General features: G+C 35.0%; 1 protein-coding gene across 1 annotated transcript in view; it reads left to right on the top strand.

The window, feature by feature from the left end:
* LOC149802506 (AN1-type zinc finger protein 4-like) overlaps window positions 1–20,743 on the top strand; it is a 75,581-nt gene that overhangs the window by 37,877 nt on the left and 16,961 nt on the right. The window contains exons 3-6 of the mRNA XM_089951749.1: window positions 2,250–2,439; window positions 6,358–6,499; window positions 9,916–10,809; window positions 20,132–20,283. Of these exons, the coding sequence (XP_089807875.1) occupies window positions 2,250–2,439; window positions 6,358–6,499; window positions 9,916–10,809; window positions 20,132–20,283 (1,378 nt within the window). The remainder of the gene's footprint in view (window positions 1–2,249; window positions 2,440–6,357; window positions 6,500–9,915; window positions 10,810–20,131; window positions 20,284–20,743) is intronic.

Here is a 20,743-nt window from a genome sequence, read left to right as displayed (position 1 = left end):
TTTTGATTATTAAAAAAACATGCTGCCTGAGTAATTAATACAAAATAGCACAGTTGAATTTAAAGATACAAAATTGTAATACTGGTATTGTGTGCTGTCTCTAACATGTATATCAGAGACAATATTAATGACTGAATAATACTATTTTTCAGTATCAAAAAGTAAGCAGATGGCTTCAGTAAGTTTGCGGTAGTCAGTTGAATCTGCAAGAAAGCATTTTGTGCAGTGCTATTATCTGAAGCCATGGCAACTCCATCAATACAGAGCTGGTGGAGGATTTCCTTTTTACTTCTGTCCATTACCGCTTTACCACACTGTGAAACTCAGGGGCTCAAAACATTGTGTGAGCTGTACTATGCTTATAATACCTAGTTAGATGAAATTGGTGCCAGTCATACATCCAGTATAGTTGCCAGGACGACTGTCTTAAAAAGTTTGTTGTCACTGCACCCCCTGAATGGATGATTGTTATGACATAGGTTTGTCACCAAAAGACTTTTAATGATGTCTGCTTTGTCCTAATGAAAATGGTGCCGATCTGACATCCAGCATGTGTATCACAGGAATTAATTTGAAAATCTTGTTATTGCTGAAGAATATAAGAAATTTTTTTCAATGTTTGACATTTAAAATGAAGAAATGGTCTTATTTTGAATTCTGAGCTGAATGGCAATCCCTTTGAGGAACTCCGCTGTTATGTCTACTGTCTAGTTTTCATTTCCTCTTTGTCTCGATTGCAAAATGCTGCTAAACTTGCATGTAAAAAAATGAATATTTTGAATACCAGTTTCATAGTTGAATAATTACAGAAAAGTATTCAGTTTCAGCTACCCATTTATTTGTTGCAGCTCAGTTTGGATCTGGTTTTGTTGCAGATTTCAGATTCTTCATTAGTCAAGCTCTTGTACCTACATGTAGCTATTTGTAGATGTGAGACTGACCACATTTTTGTTTTGTTTAAACAGAATGGTACATGTATCCTGAATTTTAAAAAAAATTGTTCTGCAGGATGTACTGAATACCTGTTCATTCCAGAAATGGAAACATTTGGGGCCCATTGGCCTTTAATTGGCTGAAAGGTGGGGTTATTTAGAAAAACAGGTCACTGATACCCATATCTATTCCTTATTTGAGAATTTCCAACACATTAATATCACAGGCACTCATGTTATGGATTAATTAATTTCCACCACTGTTTCAATATTTAGTTTTCCAGTGATGTATGTTTAAGTATGTTTAAATCTGTCACTACATAGTCGGACTGCAACATGTTGTCTACTAAAATAAGTATGTTGACAGATGATCAGGACCTGTCAAGAGCCTTCCAGACTGGGATATTAATTCCTCTTGCTCAGCTACCTATTCCCTGCTAGAACTTATTTTGGACATTCAGTCTACATTTAGTCCTCCCAGTTCACTACTTTGGAAAATAAATACCGCACTGTTTTCACTGAAGATTTCATCTTTTGTTTACAGGTGCTATCATTGATACACCATATCTTTATGATTGGTGTCCTGACTAATCAAAATCAGGAAGACGTTTTATTTCAGCCAATGATCACATTCTGTGAAAGAACCTTGTGATGCACTCAGTTCCGTCTAAAATCATCCTTAACAATCTTATATCTTTATTTCCTTTTATGTGCCCTGTGTGCACCAGAGATGAAAAATAAGGGTCATTAGTGCAAGGGATGCATCTTAGAGTGAACTCTTGAATATAATGTGTTGCTGTCAACTGAGGTGTCAGATTTTCTAAAAGCTAGATGTGAGAATTTTGGGAAACTTCACCATTATTGTTGTTTAATACTAATTTTGACTAGCTGCAAGTTTGAATGTGTTAAACTACCATATTTGTAAGTTCCTGATAGGTAACTTTAGGTTATGAGTTGATTATTTTCTGGTCAATGCTGGCAGTAGCAAATTGTCACTTTTATATTATGGAATCAAAGAACATGACAGCTCATTAATCAGTTATGTATTATTTAAGTTCATTGGTTTATTTGAACTTTCTCTGAAAAAAGTGTTAAAATATGTAATAGTTTTTGAATATCTCTGGGTAATATTTTGGGTATTATTCACTCATAGAAAAGTAGGTCAGAATAATCTGATTGTTGAGGTGGAGCAAATGCAGATCAGGAGAGACAAGACATTCCCCAGATATTCTTGGTTGAACTTACTTTTTATATTTTTCTATAAAAAATCTGATTTCTTTATGTGAGTTGTCAGTTAATTCTTATCTGATGTTTCAGTCCCAATGGAGGATCCACAACTCAGGGAAATGGCAGAATATGTTGAAGCAAATCGTGATGAAATCTGGGAGAAGTTACCAGGCAACAGACAAGTCACGTTACTGGTGTTTAGAGAAGGGGACCAACTAAACTTCTTTCGAGTTGTGGACAGAGGAGATGGCACTCTTACCCCCCTTTCTGAATCTTTAAGGTAAATATTTTGATATTGTGCATAAATAATGGCTGTATTCTGGAAAATATCCAAGACTGAACTACTGTTTTTGATTGTCTTTATGCACAGAATAACTTTAAATATAGATTTAGCATCAGGCCCATAATATCTGAGATCGAATAACTTTTTCTGAATGGCTGAGTGTACAGATTAACCATTGAATATAGATTTCAGTGAATATAAAGTTAGTTCCAAGTTCCATATCAATGTACACAGTAAAGCAGAGTAAAGTTAACGTTTATTCTGTAAATGAGTTACGTGCATATAAATATGAATTTCAGTAGTTACTTTTTTTAAGTTCTACATCATGTGCTTTTAATTCAGTTGCTGTAGGAGGGTATTTATTTTGCAAAATCTATTCATATTAGAATAATCAAACTAAATGCTTGAATGCATTTCTATTAGTATCATACCCATCCTACAAAAGAATGTAACTGACCTGAATTTCACATAACTGCTCCAGTGGCCTAGTGGTTAGAGCATCCGCCTTGGATGTGGGAGGTCGTGGGTTTGATCCCTGTCCTAGTCATACCAAAGACTTACAAAAATGGTACTAACAGCTGCCTTGCTTGGCACTTGGCATTAAGAGGTTAGTGTTAGGACTGGTCGGCCTGGTGTCAGGATAATGTAACTGGGTGGGACATCATGCTACATGTCTTTGGCATGATGCCCAGTGCTAGACATCACTTTAAACTGCCACACTGCAGATATCATAGCGATAAGACTGAAAAATTGTTAAAGCCATGTTAAGAATCCAAATCACACACTCGCACACATTTTACTGGCTTTGGTTAAGTTTTGTATTTAACTTGTGACCAGTAGGTTTTAGCACCTGTCCATCTGATTAAAATCAGATCTCCACTGTCCTTCATGAAGATCTGACAGTGACTGCATAAAGGTCATGTTCTGGTGACCAACGTTAAACCATAATCACTAATTTTATGAGCCAATCTGATGAAGTCTTATATCTTAGTGTTTGGGAGACTAAGCAGTATGGATGAAGAGAATAAGCATGTGCCAAATGATTTGATTCATTTTGAGATTTATGAAGGTTGCATTTCCATTGGCTAATTCAAAGGTCACCAGAACATGACCCCAGAACAGTTGCTGTCAGATCTTCATGTTTGACAGTGAAGATCTGATTTTAATCATATTGAAGCATGTGTACATATACTTTTGCCTGTATAGTCATGAAACTTGGCAAGGTAATGCTTTTTGAAGAGTACAACACTCTCATCAAAGTTAGGTCATTGTGACCTTTTTTTCATGCTTCACTCTGGTTAAATGTTGTTTTATGTTTGTTTCTCTAGCTCTGTGCGTGCTTGAGTCATCCAAGTAGATGATTATATGCATCTCTGTTGGTACTACAGCCATATCACGAAAGAATGTCACAGTGACCTATAATTCAGATTTTACTGGATTACATTAAGTCCTTGCACTCAGCTAACAACCAGATGATAGATTTTTTAAAATAAAAACATTTTCATGAGTTCCATCACAGAAGTAGTAACTCTAACTTATATTTTATACTTGAACACACCACTCTGATGGTCTAGTGGTTAGAGCATCCGCCTCAGATGCGGGAGGTCATGGGTTTGAACCCCAGCCGAGTCATACCAAAGACTTTAAAAAATGGTACTAACAGGTGCCTTGCTAGGCGTTCAGCATAGAAGGTTAGTGTAAGGACTGGTGGGCCTGGTGTCAGAATAATGTGACTGGGTGGGACATCGTGCTACATGTCTGCAGTATGATGCCCCAGTGCTAAACATCACTATAAACTGTCACTCTGCAGACATTGTAGTGATATGACTGAAAAATTGTTACAGCTACATTAAAAATCTGAATCAGACACACATTATGCTTTAACAAACTTTGGTTGAATTTTGTTTTTCATTTTATTTTTCATCCTCTGTTTATGCTTGAATCATCAAACTGGATAATTGTATCCATCTCTGTTAGTACCATACCCTTACCACAAATGAGTGTCACTATTATTGGCTTATATTCAGTTTTGGAGTTTAGCTCTTTGTATAAATATTGTTAGATCAGTACTAATGAAATTTGGTGAGGAGATATATCTTGATGAGTCTTACACCCTCATCACAAAGTTGGCCATTGTAACCCATATTTCCTGTCAGTGGCTTCATTTCAGTCTCATGCACTGGTCATTGTAGCACACCCATGCAACAAAAATTGACTGATGTGACCTGCAGTTTTAGCTTTTTTACAATCAGTTCATGGTTGCATTGGTGTTTTATCTATACCTGCAATCATGAAACATGTTGAGACCAATATCAATGCTCAGTGACTTTGTTCACATTTGAGATTTTAAAATGATTTAAGGTTCAAGTGTCAAGATACAAGATTCCCGATGATTCTTTCATTGAAAAAGGGGCCAAGATCACTATACATGTAATCAGAATTTATTTTCTGGATGATAATGTTTACAAGCCTTGTTAATTAAAGTTCGGAGGTTTTATTGTAGAGAGGAAAACATTGATTTTCCCAGTAATTGTCCATTAAAGGTGTAAAGGTTATCAGTGTGTCATTGGTGTACCTAGTTCAAGCATGACAATGTTCTTGATAGGTCTGGAATTCCTCAATTGGATGGTCAGATTTGTGCCTTAAAGTAAACAGGAAATACTAGTAAGATTTACGTACCTTTCCAGTGTATCGGTGTTGTTACAAGATGCACATGGTACAGTAGCACAGAAAGTGATAATCACAGATAGGTTTCAGTCTTCATTGCAGTAAAGGACAATGAATTTAATTTTGGAAACAGTTCTGGATTAGGTATCAGACACTCATAACAGTGAGTTACATGTAAAATCCTATATAGAGGTTCTTTATTTTTTTGCTGAATTTTTTTTATAAATCTTCAGAGCTTATAAACCCCATTTTTAAAAAAAACATAACATTCTCTTTCTTAATTTGTATAATAATTAGTATGACATCATAGTGTTGACTTCACTGAAATTGAGCAAGCATTACCTCCCCTGATGTGTTGCAGCTGTGAAATAATGAACTCATTGAAGTAGAAATACTGTAATGGTGCTACAGGTTCATGAAAGATTAAAACAGAGGAAGTGATTTTGAGGAAGTTGAATAAATTGGAATGCCTAATGCTACAGCCTGCCTACACTGTTGAGCCATTGATAACAGCAACAATAAAAAATGAAAACCATAAAAAGAAAAATTGATTGATGCATATTTTCTGGAAGTATTTCAATGATATTGAGCAATGCATCAATGCAGTATAACATTTCTAGAGTTAATTAGTTCATTAGTTCATCACAAAAAGCAATTTAGTACTTCAAAAAACAAATTTTTACAAATTTTTTAACAATAACACTTGCAGTAAATAAATAATGGGGTATAACCCAATTTAAAAAAACAGAATACATTTATTTTGATTATCGTCTGCATTGATTTACCCCTTGTATACCTATTCTTAGTTTTTATGTATGGCAAGAGTACAAGAATGTGTCTTTGACTATAAATTCTTTACCATAGATCTTATACAAATAGGTCCTGTACAATTTGTAATGAGTTCCAAGAATGATGTCCTAGCTTTCTCAACCCTTAACATAATTTCCAGTATTAGGATTTCCTTTGCTTTGTATGCTTGACCGTCTGATTGAGATATGTAGTACTTTGCTTTAAAGGTTGAACAGAAAGCTCCGACCGTTAATAAATTCCATTATTTTCTAAAAAGATTTTTATTTGATGTGAATGAGAATATCACAAAACATAGGTATCACTTTTATTGTATGAGCAAGATAGATTTTTGTAAGGTTTTAAAAGTTATTCAAGATGCATCAATGTTTTCTACAGGCACGTTAAAGTGCTCTGTTGTTCAGTGTGTCACATTGATAATAGATGCATCCCCTATTTCAGTGGTGCCTCAATGTACAACTTCAATGATGAAGAGGAGGAGGAGGATGCTCCCTCCAAAGAGAAAGTGGAAGAAAATGAACATATGCGTGAAAAAATAAGGCAGTTACGATTCAAAATGGAAAAAATAAGTATCAGCAAAAAGGTAAGCATTGAATAGTGCTTTTTTAGAGCACCCATATGAAGAAGAGAGCTATTGTATTGTACCTAGCCTTGGTGTTGGCATCTGCATATATCAGTACAGTAGTACCCATATACCGTAACATCCTCGGACCCAACATAATATTGCTGAGATACGTGTTTGGGGGGATGGTAAGAAAATCATATAATTGTATGGCAAAATATGAGTCAGAACTGGCAGCTTGTTGACACAAATGACAAGAAAACAAAGAATTTTTTCAGGTTGGGACCAAGGGATTCTGTTGACATGTACAGTTAGTTTTTTATTTCGTTGTCAACAAGAGCATGACAAATTTGGTAGTAATAATAGACCATGGGAGTGAATCTTTGTATTTTTGTCGACATGGGTGACTTGTTGACATAGGTGTTGTGGATATAAGTGTGTAGGACTGTATACATGTACAGCCACACTGCATCTCAAGAAATATTTTTCCTCAGTCCCAAGGCACTATTTCAGGTGGGTTTCATAGCGTTAGGCACGCACATCATTCCTTCATGGAGCAGGGACTTACTTTGTACATACATGCATACATACATGCATATTGTATATTATTCATATAATCTTGTTTAAGATTTTTAATTTAGCTATGGTTGTTTTTTTTTTAAAGTATTGTGAATTAAATCCCAGATAATCCTAAATGTTATATCACAATTCCAAAGGTTAAGAATATTATGAACGAATTCCAATATTGAATGTGCTGATGTACCAATAGTCTTGAATGAGCTTATGTACTAACAGTCTTGATGTATCACAGTGATATAATCCATAATGTCTTTGATTGAATTCATAATAGCCCCAAATTAGTGATTTTCTCTAAAATGTAACTAAACACTTTGCAATTCCAGTGAATAATTTAAATAAATTATTCCTCTCAAATTATATCTAAACATGAATGAAATAATTTTGTTTGCCTCAGTCTTAATTAAAAACCTAAGACATAAGAAAATGAATAGGATGTGGGTCAAACATGCGCTTTGAGAACATTCTAAATTTTGTAAACAAAGTTAGACCTTGAACTCAAAAGTAATTTTTTTTATAATAATGGTACACTTAAAAATGATATAACATTTAAAAAATTGTTATCTTAAACTTTATTATTTTTATAAAATTAATATAGTAGCATTTTCCCACTTGAACATTATTTTAATTGACATTCGCTTATAAAGGATATTGAAAATCTAATTGTGAATCTTTATCATGGAGAAGCTCCCATTTCATAGATCTTAATAAATAAGCATGTTATTCATATTAATCACTGATTGACCTTCACTTTAGGCCACACTGTAACAAGTTCATCAAGTATGTCTAAGTACGGTGGCAGGGAATTGTGGATTTTATGGTAGTTTATTTTAGTATCCTATAATTTTAGAAAGTCGCAAAGTCAGCTATCTCAGGGATGTCTGTGTTTTTCCTAGTTGAAAATAAAATCTAAAGCTTGGTTAGCATTTTAGATTTAAAAAACAAATTGTATGGGAACATTAATGGGACACTTGCATGATCCACAAACGACTAAAATTTCTCTGAGTATGGATTTTGTAAGTTTAGTACCAAACAAAGACATTTAGTATATTTTGATCTTCTGCTTTGTGGTGATCTTTAGCTTGCCTGTATAAAAGACAGGAAGCTTGTGCTCAGCTGTGACTTTCATGTCATTAGTATATCACAATACAGTTATCTCCCATTAAAATGCACTTTGCAATAATAAACTTACATATATAAATGATAATGCTAAGAGGGCAGGGGCCAGTTTTATGCACAAACTTAATGCCACAATCAGTGATCTAGTATAAAAAATAAAAATCAAATACACAAGTGAGTCAAAAAGGTCCATTATTTTTGGATACCTATATTAAAACAAAGCATAAGAATAGTATTCACTTGACCAGAGAAGTCAATGGCAGTTCATAGCAGAAGAAGTTTATGCACACCAACCCCAAATTTCTACCTGGAATTTTCATGTCCGAAGGTCATTTTGGAAACCATGTGATGCTCACAGTGCAAACACAAGCCCTTTTCCTAGATGACAGTTCTGCAGAAGTGTGTACTAAACAGGCTCATGTGATTGAAAATAGTTGTCATCCAAGCCATTTTTGAGATATTCTACTTGCCTCAAACCCATGTGTTTACTGTTATGGGAGGCTAGCTCTTCTTCCTAGCCGACTTTTGGTATTTCACTATCAACATAATGCAGATTAACTATGGAAGGTGTACATGCCTGACATCAATTTCAAAAACAACACAAGCTTGAAACACAGTGTTCGCAAATATATCCATATCTTTAAATAGTAAACAATAATAGCTGAAAAAGTCGCACCATAGCCTTAGGTTAATTTCAAGAACAACACAAGCTTGAAACACCTTGTTCACAAATATATCTATATCTTTAAGTAGTAAAGAGTAATAGCTGAAAAAGTCACACCATAGCCTTAGGTTAAGAAACTGGCCAGGGGTCAATTTACAAAACTGTACCTGCCACCTAAGGACCTGTGACAAAATATTTAATTAAAAAATGCTGGGGGAAAATAGAATTTTGAATAGCCATCAGTTAAAAACTTTGCATTAAAGCCATTTTTACAATGGGCCATTGACTCCAGTATGCCACTGTAGTGTTCATTGTTAGATGCAATATTCCTAATAGGCTATAGCAAACCTGACATCACCTGTGTCTTTAATAAACCACTGTTGTAATTGGTCCGTTTCAGCTACAGTTTACATGTTAGCCAGTGTGGTAGCCAGAAATAAATATTTTTCTTAGTGAATAGTGCTTATCTATTAGATTAGTACATTTTTTGAACAAATGACTGCATTTATAGATAAATGGATTTCAAATTACATGCACATAGGTTATTTCTGTATTTTGTATTTTTTGTGCTGCACATTGTTCGGTGTTATTTAGTTTGTACTCATGATGTCTAATTGATGCTTTGAAATGGAGATATTTCAGAGACAAAATTGAATTAACATTCCTCATTTTTGCAAATAATAATTAGATGTTTATTTATTTAATTGCAAGATGTGTTTAAAAGTCATAAATGTGTGATGCTGAGTTTTTGTTAACAAAAGAATAATGTTCTTAACATTAAGACATATGCTTCAAATACAATCAGAATTTAATCATTCATTTTCTTTCTCAATGTGTACAGGTAATAAATGTTACTCAGGGTGGAGAAATTATATTCCAACTGTACAAATGACTCTTGTTTTAATACTGGTCTGAGTATTTTCCAATATATTTAATAGTAAAGTTTTATGACTGAGACCCCTGGATTTTCTCCGTGTATAGGAGTTACTAATAAGTTCAGGAGACTTTTACATTTGCAACTGTTAAGATTTTCATCATCAGTTTTTTTTTTACATGATGTGTATGACTTTAATTGCAGCCAAGAAGGAAGCCTCATCCTCCCTCTTCAGGTCGTTCCACAAGTGGAAGGTCCACAAAGCTTCGTCATCTTCCTAGCACAAGTTACTCCCTTGGTCCTGTTTTGAATAAAAATCTCTGCCTACCTCCAGTTGGTCACTCTGTCTTGCAGCATCACTTACCCAGTCAAATGAAAGTATCCTCAGAGAAAGAGAAAAAGGAAAGTGCTGGGCCCACGGAAAAAGACTCTCAGGAAGAATCAAAACCTTCGTCTGGATCTTCCAAAAAGCTGCCAGAGAGCCAGGAAAAATCTTTAGGTCAACAAGCTTTAACTTGTGTTAAGGAGGATGAAGCCGAAAAAGGAGAGACAGCAGCATCTGCTGAGGTGTTAAAGGAAAAGTCACTTAAAAATACAGTAGAGAGTGATACAGCAAACTGTGATAATACAGATAATACAACTGTGACTTCAGCTAAAAAACATGATCTACTTAGGCTTAGTAGCCTAAATGATGCTTCAAGCTCAAGGTCAGTTACCTCAAGTAAAAAGAAAGATGTTAGTTTAGAAACTCTGCGAGATTCTCTCAGACCTTCCAATTCTTCAAAGGGTAAAAGTAAACTTAAGGGAGATCTCTCATTGCTTGAGAGTCTACGAGAATCTCTTGGAAAGCCAACTAATTCATCTAAATTTAGTGGACTTGAGAAGAGAAAAGAATTCACTTTAGAAAGTTTAACTACAAGTGAAGCTAGGGCAATGTCAGGACTACTGCGGCAAGCATCTCTGGAGAAAGTAGGGTCTTCACGGATTGGAAATATAACTGTGACAAGTGCTAGTAAGACTAGAGTATCAGGAAATTATACATTGGGGAATACAACATTTCAAGAAGGACGTATAACCACTCCAGAGGGAAGGTTAATGGTAAGTAATATGAACACACAAAATAGCTTTCTCATTATAACACCCTTCACTATGGAATGGTTATAAGATAGGTATGGTCATTGATCCCATTTCATTATTCAGTAGTACTTTATTATAAGGTGGTTTCATTGATAGGTGTTATACTCTGTGGCTTCTAAGGATGGTGTTGTAATGAGGGATTCCTGTGTAGACAAGATGGTTTAAAAAGGATTGGAGTGCAATGTAATGTATATAACACACATACATTCCATCATAAGCCATACTGTATAGACAAGATGGTTTTTAAAGGGTTTGATTGCAGTATACTGTAATTAACATAACACGCATATACGCCATTATAAGTCCACACACCCTCTTTTTGGTTGCAGCTCCATAAATACATCTATAAATAAACTCATGTCTCAATACTAGCATGCCTTGTGAGAGGGAAGATGCTTTTAATACATCATTATATTCTAAATTGATTTGGCCATTCTGTAGCCAGAGTGTGAGTTTTTTTTAAATGATTGTATTTAAATCAATCTAGAACCTTTAATGTAGACTTCATTACTATATAATAATACCTGTGCAGGTCATGAATGGATGCTTTGTTTTAATATAGCTTCAGATCATCCTTGTTTAAATCCTTGAATAGGTCAGCAAAGGCACTGCATAAACAAAGGGAAAATATCTTTAGTTTGCAGTACTGAATTTTATGTGACCGCTTACCTAAATTGGATTACAAGTCACTTGCTTGTTTTAGTAGCTAAAATGTAATCTGTTGTTTGGCAGTTTCTGGCGTGATATTAGAAAATCCGATTTCCTGCATTTTCATAATCTGGCATTTTTTATGTGCATAGAGAATGTGACCAAATGTTGCATTAAGTATGTGTTTTGAGATTTTTTTTGTTTGAAATGTTTGCATGAAATGTAAATTTAAATGTTTGTTTCTTCTTGAAAAGCATCTTTGATCAAGGTTACTCCATTGATAACTCGTGTACAGTAAGGTCCATAAACAAAGAACATGATATAAGTGAGGGCACAAGTTGCCAAGTAATGGAAATCAACAGAGTTCAAAATGGGCAGGTTACATTGTAGAATACTTGTAGTCGTAGACCAGAAGAGCTTATGGGATGATCTGTTGACTGTTGTACATCATCCACAAGTTTGTTATTGCTGCTCGTCCATAACTACTTAGAGGATTACCATGAAACTTTGCACATACATTCATTCCATGGTGTAGTTGATCCTATTTAAAAATGTTGCTTGCTTGCACATCCAGTATGGCCAGTACAGAGTCATCTTGAAAATGTTATTGCTTCTTCCCCTGAATGGAAGGTGCTGTGAGCATTAGATTTTTACTAAAAGACTTAGTGTGATGTTGAGTTAGTCTTAGATAAAAACAGAGCTTCAGAGTCTTCATCTTGCAACTCCTCCTGATCAGAAAGTTCTGTTGATGTGGGGTTTTAACCAATGGATTAGGATGTCCTGTTGGTTTTAAATGAACATGGGGTTGATCATCCAATATGGCTGCCACACAAAAATCATGTCATTGCTACCTTCGATTCAAACTTCAGAAGTTTGGGTATGTTTTTGAAAGTGATTACATCTATTAAGGCATTATGGGATTGTGAACTAAAAGCAAGATTTACTTATGAAATTGAAGAGCTTTACAACATGCAAAACTATGCAGCTCCAGAAATGAAGATTTGATGATGGAAGTGGTGCATTAAGCATCAGCAGTTTTATGCTTTGCAAAAACATATTGACACTTTTTTAAAAAGAATTTTACTTACTTTAAAATTACTTCCAAGAGATGTATTAGACTAACGTAAGTATGTCATGAAAATTAACAAAGTTATGGGCCTCATGTTTAAAACTAATTTAATTTGCTCTTAACATACAGACATGAGCTCAGAGTTGGTCGGCTTAGGGATAATATCCCAAACTGGATAGTAAATCGCCAGATAGCAGTCACCTATTAGGTGATGATGTGCAGAGTGACAAAATTAAAAAACTTTTATTATGTCTACTTGGTTCTAAATGAAAATGGTGCCAATCAGACTTCCAATATAGCTATCATAGCAGCCATCTTGACAATCATTTTATTGCTACTCGTCCTAAAAGGAAAATGATATTGACACCTAGTTTTCACTAAATGAAAATGGTGCCAATCTGGTGTGAACATGGCTGCCACAGTTGCAATCTTGAAAATTTTGTTTTAACTACTTTTCCTCCACAAATGGTCATATCAGCATGGGATTTTCACTCAAATACTTTTATAATGTTTTGTTGATCCAAAATTAAATCAGAGCTAATCTGTCATCCAGTACGTGGTCATCTTGACAAACTGGTTCTCACTAATTTTTTTAATGGTAAGTCGAGCTCTTGTGGTGTCTATTTTGACCTAAATGAAAATGACTAACCCTCCATATGGCCACCGGTGATTATCTTAAAAATATTGTTATCTCTGCTTCTCTGAAATGGATATCCATATCGACTGGTTTTTTTTAATCAATAGACTTGTGATACCTAGTTGGTCTTAAATTAAAATATCAAATCCATCAGTAAAAAATGACTTTTTGTGATTGAGTTGGAGTTTGCACTTTGGAAAAATAAACAGGTCAAACTGGATTGATCGAAGAAGAAGAAAAAAATTTGCATAATAAAATAAAAATATTTAATGGAGTCTTTCACAAATAAATTGACAGCTTAGATTTTGTGCATCTTTGTGTAATAAAGTCCATAACAATCCATAATTCTTGATATTTTAAATCCATTTATAAGTGAAATCCACAAATTCTTTTATAGGTCATATACCTGTATAAAAATAGTAGTCCAAAAAGATAAGATTAACAGTAACCCATAATATGTTAATTCCATACATCTTAAAACTAAACAATGAAAGTATGTCCACATTTTTGTGATTTACAGTTTCCTATAAATGTCATTGTCTAATGGCATCTGGTACAAAGCCCAAGAATTTATCCTGGTCATTTTAACATCATCTGACTTTCAGTTCCATATCTTTACTGTCATATGCGGGTGCTTATGTGGAGACTGAGCTGGGTCTCTGTGACTCTTTGAGCATTCATTGTGAATTCTATTAAAGGATATGTCGCAACAGAACAGGTGTCAGATGTGCAGCATGATCATGGGCAGATAACTTAGAAAATGTTATTTGGGAATTATATCTGGTTTATGCAAATATAAGAGCAGTAATAAATTGTAACTGTAATAAATTTATAAACACTGTTTATAGAGCAAAACACGTAGCGTAATACAAATGTAGGTTATACAGACTTACCTAAAAATGTAACTAAATACCACCATGTCAGCCAGTTCTGCATGTTGGGTAATTCTGCGCAACAATACGTCATTTTTGTAAACTTTGGATCATGTGTTACACTGGTCAACAGTGAAATCATTACTGACTTGAAAAGGCCCTAATCTGTAGTATTTTGGTGTGCCGAACACGAATATAACCGTGAAAAATTTGTATTGGCTCTCGTTTTGAAGATATTCATATACCTCATTTTCTATGTTTCACTGTGTAAATTTCTCCAGTAGGACTGCAGCAACATCCGGAATAATGATGTAACATTGCATAATACCATCATGCTCACATCATCCACAGTTGATTGCATCATTTTCTGATGCAATGCAATACTAATGCCATGCGGCTGCTGAAGTAAGTTGACGTCAGCAGTGTACTATACATGTGTAGGCCTATTATACTAATGCCAGGCGGCTGCTGAAGCTGACGTAAGCAGTGTACTATATAAAGCCCAATCAGATAGGTTCAGCATTTAAAATATTTTAGACGTTGTGCGAGACAGTTCAAGCTACTGTTACATAAAACTTATTATTTTATCCATTTACGTACAATAAAGAACAGTAATGCCTTGAAAGTGTGTTAATACCGCGGACAATTTTTGCTATATTTGTGGGGAAGTGACTTTTGCCAACCAGAAGAAAAGTACCAATTCTCAAGTGAAGAAGGCATATCATCTTTACTTCGGATGCAAGGTTGGTGACCAAGACAAGCCTTGGGCTCCGCATATATGCTGTGCTACATGTACAACACAGCTTTCACAGTGGTTGAATTGCAAAAGGTCATCAATGCCGTTTGCAGTCCCAATGGTGTGGAGAGAGCCAAGCAACCACCTAAATGACTGTTACTTCTGCTTGGTTCCTCCTCTTTCCGGCGGAATAACGAAGCGAAAGAAGTCGAGAATAGTCTACCCAAACATTCCGTCTGCATTGAGACCAGTTCCACATGGTGAGGGACTTCCTATTCCAGAACCTCCAGCAGAATATTCTCTTGATTCATCTGACGAAGACAAAGGTGAGTCGACCTGTTCTTCTCCTGGTCCATCAGCATGCAGTGATCCAGATTTTCACTGTGGTGCATCATCAACCCCACACAGAATAACACAGGAAGAACTAAATGACCTGATTCGTGATTTGGACTTATCAAAGAACAAGGCAGAATTGCTAGGATCAAGACTCCAACAATGGAATCTTCTAGAAGAAGATGTCACAATTACTGCATATCGAAAGCGCCACCAGCAATTGGAGCCTTTCTTCAGAAAGGAAAGTAATCTGATATTCTGTTCCGATATTGAGGGCCTCATGAATGCTTTAAAAATCACTCATGACCCACAAGAATGGAGACTATTTGTGGACTCTTCGAAACTGAGTCTCAAGGCTGTGCTTTTGCACAATGGAAACATTCTTCCATCTATTCCAGTAGCGTATGCTGTCCACATGAAAGAGACATACGATAACTTAAGGCAGCTACTGAATTCCATTGAGTATAACAAGTACAGCTGGCACCTCTGTGGTGATTTGAAGGTAGTTGCCCTTTTAATGGGACTGCAGCAAGGATATACAAAATACATGTGTTTCTTATGCGAGTGGGATAGCCGAGCAAGGGAAATGCACTACATGAGGAAGGAATGGACTCACAGGCAGAATGTAGCCATTGGAGAGAAGAATATCCAACACCCAGCTCTGGTTGAGGCTCAGAAAATCTTGCTACCACCCCTTCACATCAAACTAGGTTTGATGAAGAACTTCGTGAAAGCCATTGACCGGACTTTGCCAGCATTCCGATACCTGCATGAAAAATTCCCTTGACTCAGCGAAGCAAAGATTAAAGAGGGAGTTTTTGTGGGTCCTCAGATTCGAGAGCTTTTCAAAGATGACCGGTTCAACAACTTGCTGGAAGGTGACGCGAAACAAGCATGGAATGCTTTTCGCCTAGTTTCTACAAACTTCCTCGGAAATGTTAGGGCAGAAAACTATAAGGAACTAGTAGAAGACATGTTGATGAAGTATAAGAAACTTGGCTGCAATATGTCTCTAAAGATTCACTTCCTTCATTCCCATTTGGATTTCTTTCCTAGCAACTGTGGTATTGTTAGTGATGAACACGGCGAACGTTTTCATCAAGATATCGCAACAATGGAACAAAGATACCAGGGAAAATGGTCCACTACAATGCTGGCTGACTACTGCTGGACACTCCTCAGAGATGCTCCCGAACAGCTGTACAAGAGACAGGCGAAGAAATCTAAGATGTAGTCAATGACTTGATTTTTTATAGGTAGGCTATTACAGTTGACCTTTTACTATTGGAATGCATTTCGTTATGTAAACATTAATTTCTTGCAGATTACAAAAAAACTAGAGCCAATTTTGCAATTTGACTGTCATATTCGTGTTCAGCACATAAAAATTGATAAGAATTGACTAATTTTATTTCAGTAACATGACTTTTGTAAAAATTTGTTGTCCAGTGTTATTTTGGGTAAAAAAATCCATTTTGTATCAAGAAAGAACAGTTGTATTTTAATTCAGAAAAGTGATATTCATAAACTGTACAAAAAATGTCCCACATTTCGACTCAAAATGCATATGCAAATATGATTTCTAAATGCCAACATTAAGACCCAATCCATGACCTTCTTGATCAAGTAACTCAGAAAATCCTCTTATATCTATCTTTTAGAATCATACAAATAAATACATTATTTAATAGATGGAAATGTATACGTTAAAAAAATTCTGTATGTTAATCTAAGTTTCCAGTTTATCAAGACGTTGTCCCACATGTACAAAGTCATCTGCTACCCAACATGTCAACTTGCCGCTAGAACAGGATTTTCAAGAAATTCCTTGGCTTATAGTCTGTTTCAAAATTTTTTACTAATTTTTTCCCTGAAAAAATAAGATGTAAACACATTACACCCTATTCATTATTGTTTCTCTTCCACATAATAGCTATTTTTTTTATAAAATGTTGAACTTTACTAATTTTTTTAAAAGATCGGTTTAGTTGGCCTAATATCATTTGCCATTTATTGGCATTGTTACGTTGAATTTTGTAAAACTAGCTGTAAACCTGACCTAATTACTCGACTGAACTGCTGACAAAAACAGTCCAAAGTAATGTATTTTATTTCTTTTGCCTGATGGAAAAATATTTCTTTTCAAAGCTGTGTGCAGAATAGGCCAACATATTGCGAGTGATGAAAACATGGGGGTGGTATCATGTGTCCAAAATTAATACTATTTTGAACATAATATTCTGGTGACAATTGCCTCTTTTCAAATGGTAAGCTTTGCAGTATTTTATTTTCATCAATCGGTCATATTTGGTATGCCTTTTGATTCAGTATTGGTGACGGAAACCTTAGGTGTGCAGAAATGCCTGTCAGCATTGTATAGGTCTCTTTTGTTAAAGTCTTTGTACACTTGTACAGGCATTGTAGTCATGAAAGATCTTTGTATTACAAGCATTGTATACTTACTAATAAACACTCAAGGGTAAATAACAATAAATGTCATTAAACAAAACAGGTCTGGTTAATTTGATTGTTACAATGCAGCAAACATCTTCCTGAACTTATCGATCAAAATACAGCCAGAACTTAAATTCTCACTGAAGTTTTTGTTGGTATAAATGTGTCAGTCAGTTGTCTTTTCATGTTTGAATAGAAGAGAATATACCATGGTCATACTGATTACACCACTCCCTTGAAAACTCGCACCCTGATAACTCATAAACCTGCTTATAACGCGGCATCAGGCGTGGATCCCATTTTTTAAACCAGAAAATGCCCCAAAAATTGATCCCTATTTGTTGAACTTGAAGAAAACCATGATCCAAATTGGTAACGGAAACTTTGATATATTGCTTGTTTTATTGTCAGAAATGGTGGATTGGACCTGGAAATTTTAAACAACACTATGAAATATCAAATTTAAAAATAGGTCATATAATTTTGTACATTTTCTTTCCGAACGACATTACTAGTACACCACAATTAACAATATGTGATTTTGATCAGTGAAAATGTCACACCGAGTGGAGGCAGTATTTTAATAAATAAATACAAATTTATCAAAATTGGTAACGGAAACTGTGATGTATCGCTCGTTTTATCGTTGAAAACGGTAGATATGACATGGAAATTTTAATGAACACTTTGAAAAATGAAATGTAAAAATATGTCAATATGTTTTTTTACATTTTCTTTCCAAACGACATTCCTAGTACACCGCAAATAACGATATTTAAGGAACTCTCATCAATGAAAATGTCACTTACGCAGAGTAAAGGCAGTACTGTAATAAATAAATACAAATTAAATAATTTTTTTATCAATTGAAATTTGTGTTCTACTTCTATCTTTTAGTTCCTTTTAAGTGTAATCGTCATAAATGCAATGTGTCCTCTTGTAATTAAACGTAAAATGCGTCAACCTACCGTAACAACTCTGTCCACTAGCGTTTCTCTCAGAACCTAATGAAGTGCCTTCCATGTTTTGAAACTGACTTCCGGAAGTATTTGTTGTATTGTTGCACTTAATTAAAAGCTGGCTTCCTCTGTATTATTATGTTAATTATGTCTTTTTAATTAAATAAAGGAGGTGGAATAAAAGAAAAGTTAAAAGGCACGAAAATCTTACAAACATAAAAGCTAGCAGCCCCGGTCGTATGTCGTTTGAACTCACTTCATTTGATCAATGGAACACTTATAAATGTTATTGTCTGTGTAACATAAACTACCTTAAATTAGCTGACTCTTTCATAATTGTGATCAAAGATAACAAGGCAGCCAAAACGAAATGAATACTTCATAAAATAAAGAACCTGATTTCACAGATTTGGACCATTGTGAGCAAGCAAGTTTCAGAGAATTCTTGAACTGGCACTTAGAGATATCCTCAAAGATGATAAGTAGTTTCATTATTACTTCCAATGAAATCACGACATCAGTATTGTACTAATTGAACAATATGAAAATTTAGTTTCAGCAAAATAAATGTTGCATGTTTTTGAGAAAAGGAAAATTGTGAGGAGGTGAATGAACAATTAGTCTTAGTTAGCTGCTTTGTGGACTTTCGATTTGGCAGGTTAATATTAAACACCACTATGGGAGCCAGACTCATCAAGATTGTTTCGCTTACACATAATGGTTGTTGAAACCAGTTGGAACAATCTTTCATTATGTTGGACATTTTGAAAATAAATGTTATTTAAACAGCATAACGAACAAATTCATTAGAAAAAGCTCGTTATTAAAAATTATTATCGATGTGATTGTAAAATGAGGATTTATTCAATAAACAGCCCAGTTCCCTAATGCCGCTTTCCCTTTCCCCTTCCCCTCCCCCCCTCTTGTTTTATTGATGTCTAAGCAATTTTTTTTCAATTTTTGGAGGTCCCTTGGTAACTCACACCTCTCTTATTGTGTGCTCTATGTTTGTGGACCCTGTTGTCCACAGATTATCGAGGGAGAGATGTACATTCCAACAGAATTAAGATTGAAAGACGAATTTCACCTGACAGGACAGCTTTAATTGGTACATTTCTTAAAGGTCTTGCTACCTGTTTGCGTTCAACAGCACTTTTCATTGATCGCTGTTTTTGCATAAATTTGTTTTTGAGAGCTGTTTTTTATCCAGCCATAGGTTATAAAATATCTGATTTCTTATTAATATTTGAAAAGTTCATGACATTGATTCCAAGTTTCTAGGCATGAACTGCTATTTTTGAATTCTGTTCTTGAATTAAAAAAATGGGATCAGTGCCTGATTCCATATTATATGTGAGTTCAGATGTTATTCAGGCACGAGTTATTATATTATTTACTAGGAGTGAGTTCTGTTGAACCCATATGTATAAAGATATTGATTTTTTATTATACAACATCCAGCTAATGACACCATTTTGCTTAGCTGGCAGAATTTAGAACTCTGAAAGATATTTTTCCACATTAGTGATCTTAATTGTAGAATCTGATAACATACAATACATTTGTGTTCTGTAGTCTGCCAGACTTCAGCGTATGACTAGTAGTCGAGATGGGCGACTCCTTTCTCCTACCCACAGACTTCCACCAGTCAAGTCCAAGAAGAAGGCTGCCAAGAGGTGTTTTGTATGTGGGAAGAAGACGGGGCTTGCCAGCAGCTACCAGTGCAGGTAAACTGATAAAAATTGTATGCAGTTATTAAGCCTTTTTCTTGTTCTCTCTCTCTCTCTCTCTCTCTCTCTCTCTCTCTCTCACACACACAGACAAACACTTGATGCAGTAACCACCACTTTTTTTTATTTTCTGCTGCATTTGGAGACAACACAGTTACGATATTGGACATATCTCCAATGATTGCTCTACTTTTATGGCCAAAACCAGATGTATCCATTGTGCTTACTTGTACATTTAATTTTTGAATCCTTACCTGTTCCCATTCATGATGGGTATAGATAGAGGCCCATCATTACATCCATGTTTGCTGTTGGTACATCTAGGTTTGTCATATGGTTTGAATTATTTACAACACCCATTGTTTGCATGTATTAGGAGATGAGTGTTTAACCAGAGATATAATTTCCCCAAGAATGTAGTCACATCATATCTTAATTTTGTGTTAGGTTCTTAAAT

Source organism: Sinohyriopsis cumingii, chromosome 3 (assembly GCF_028554795.1).
Source record: "Sinohyriopsis cumingii isolate HCF-2022 chromosome 3, ASM2855479v2, whole genome shotgun sequence".
Classification (NCBI taxonomy): domain Eukaryota; kingdom Metazoa; phylum Mollusca; class Bivalvia; order Unionida; family Unionidae; genus Sinohyriopsis; species Sinohyriopsis cumingii.
The sequence above is the reverse complement of the archived record's forward strand: the minus strand, read 5'-3'. Positions and strand labels throughout refer to the sequence as shown.